The 1,915-nt window shown below is 52.3% G+C and overlaps 1 protein-coding gene across 1 annotated transcript in view; it reads right to left on the bottom strand.

Annotated features, from left to right (window-relative positions):
- ABCA13 (ATP binding cassette subfamily A member 13) overlaps positions 1-1,915 on the bottom strand; it is a 143,734-nt gene that overhangs the window by 130,771 nt on the left and 11,048 nt on the right. The window contains 1 exon segment of the mRNA XM_006754021.2: positions 1,081-1,244. Coding sequence (XP_006754084.2) covers positions 1,081-1,244 — 164 coding nt within the window.

The raw sequence follows: 1,915 nt of genomic DNA, 5'->3' as shown, positions 1-1,915 counted from the left end.
CAAGGGCATGTACCTTGGTTGCGGGCACATCCCCAGTAGGGGGTGTGCAGGAGGCAGCTGATCGATGTTTCTCTCTCATCAATGTTTCCAACTCTCTATCCCCCTCCCTTCCTCTCTGTAAAAAATCAATAAAATGTATTTTTAAAAAATGTTCACTTGAGGACTCTAAGAACAAATGAAATGCCAATGGTTAAAAAATTTAAATCAAGGAGAATGTGCTCTGAACAGCATTGCTGCACTTATGTAAAATATTTACACAGGTACATGAGGGCAGGCAGAGATGCAGGAACTCTAGCTTTGGGATGACATCACTCTGGAGTTTTTCTTGTCCAATCCTATATAATAAAAGGCTAATATGCAAATCGACCAAAAGGTGGAACTACCAGTCACTATGACACACAGTGACCACCAGGGGACAGACGCTCAACACAGGAGCCACCCCCTGGTGGTCAGTGCACTCCCTCAAAGGAAGTGCCGCTCAGCCAGAAGCTGAGCTCATGGTTGGTGAGTGCAGCGGTGGTGGCGGGATCCTCTCCTGCCTCAATGGCAGCGCTAAGGATGTCTGACTGACGGCTTTGGCCTGCTCCCCCCACCCCCGGGCCTAAGCCGTCAGTCAGACATCCCCTGAGGGCTCCTGGACTGAAAGAGGGTGCAGGCCAGGCTGAGGGACCCCCACCCAAGTGCACAAATTTCATGCACTGGGCCTCTGTTATCAAATAATTACTCGGAGCCCTGGCTGGTGTTGCTCAAGTGGTTAGAGCATCGGCCAATGCACAGAAGGGTCTCAGGTCTGATTCCTGGTCAAGGGCACGTATCTGGGTTGCAGGTTCGATTCCCAGCCCTGGTCAGGGTGCGTGCAGGAGGCAATCAATCAATGTGTCTCACATCAATGTGTCTCACATCAATGTTTCTCTCTCTCTCACCCTCCCTCAATCCCTCTATTCTAAAAATCAATGGAAAAAATACCCTTGGGTGAGGATTTAAAAATAATAATTACTCAGATATATATAATTTCCCATTTAAAAAGTGAGGAGGAAGCACCCCACACCTACAATTCGTTGTACTTTCTTTGTATCTTACTTCAAGACAGCCTGGAGAAGGTGGGTGGCACCGCGGAGGCCATCGTCGATGGGGACAGGATGTGCGTACAGTCTGGGCAGTAAAAGCAGGAAGTCCCAGACCTGGGGCTGCTGGTGAAGGCTTTCCAACGCCGCTATCACCTCCTCCGTCTTGTTGAGATCTACCTGATCGAAAAAGATACCAAGGGATTTTCTCTTTGTGTTAATCAAATAAATGATGGGACGTGGGCTGCAGAATGTAAGAAGCCAGAACCTCAGCTGGCAGAGACCGTGCCTGCTACGTCACAGTGTTGTGAACAGATAGCTATACAAATGGCTGTGAGGTCAGCTTTTAAATACTGTGCCGTGTGGACCGGGAAAGAGGGGCCGAGGCAGGCCTTACAATGAACGAGTGTTCCATTGTGCGTAAGGGACACGCGCTGCGACGGGCTTTTCTGTTACAGCAGCTAAACCCAATGGCAGTGACACACCCTGTCCGCAGGGAACACTCCCGCCCCCCAGACATCCTCCCCCGTCCCCACCCCACGAGCAGGGCTTGGTGGCACCACCACTGAATGTTAGCGCAGAGAAACGGAAATAACGATGGCGGCCAGCCCTGGCCGTGTGCTCAGTAGTGAGCCGCGAGGGTCATGGGTTCGAGTCTCGGTCCAGGCCGCGGTCACATGGATGCCTGCCTCCCCCACTCCCGCCTCTTCTCTCTCCAAGCGCCAGTGGGGAAGCATCCAGTGAAGATGAACGACGGCTACAGGAGCGTTTTGCCAACAGCCTCGGTGAGAGCCCACAGCCGGTTCTTCCTCCCGGAGAAGAACGCGGCCGGCGAGGAGCCGGTCCAACCG

Source organism: Myotis davidii, unplaced genomic scaffold (assembly GCF_000327345.1).
Source record: "Myotis davidii unplaced genomic scaffold, ASM32734v1 scaffold472, whole genome shotgun sequence".
Classification (NCBI taxonomy): domain Eukaryota; kingdom Metazoa; phylum Chordata; class Mammalia; order Chiroptera; family Vespertilionidae; genus Myotis; species Myotis davidii.
Note: the sequence above shows the minus strand (reverse complement) of the source record. Positions and strands in the feature narration are given on the sequence as shown.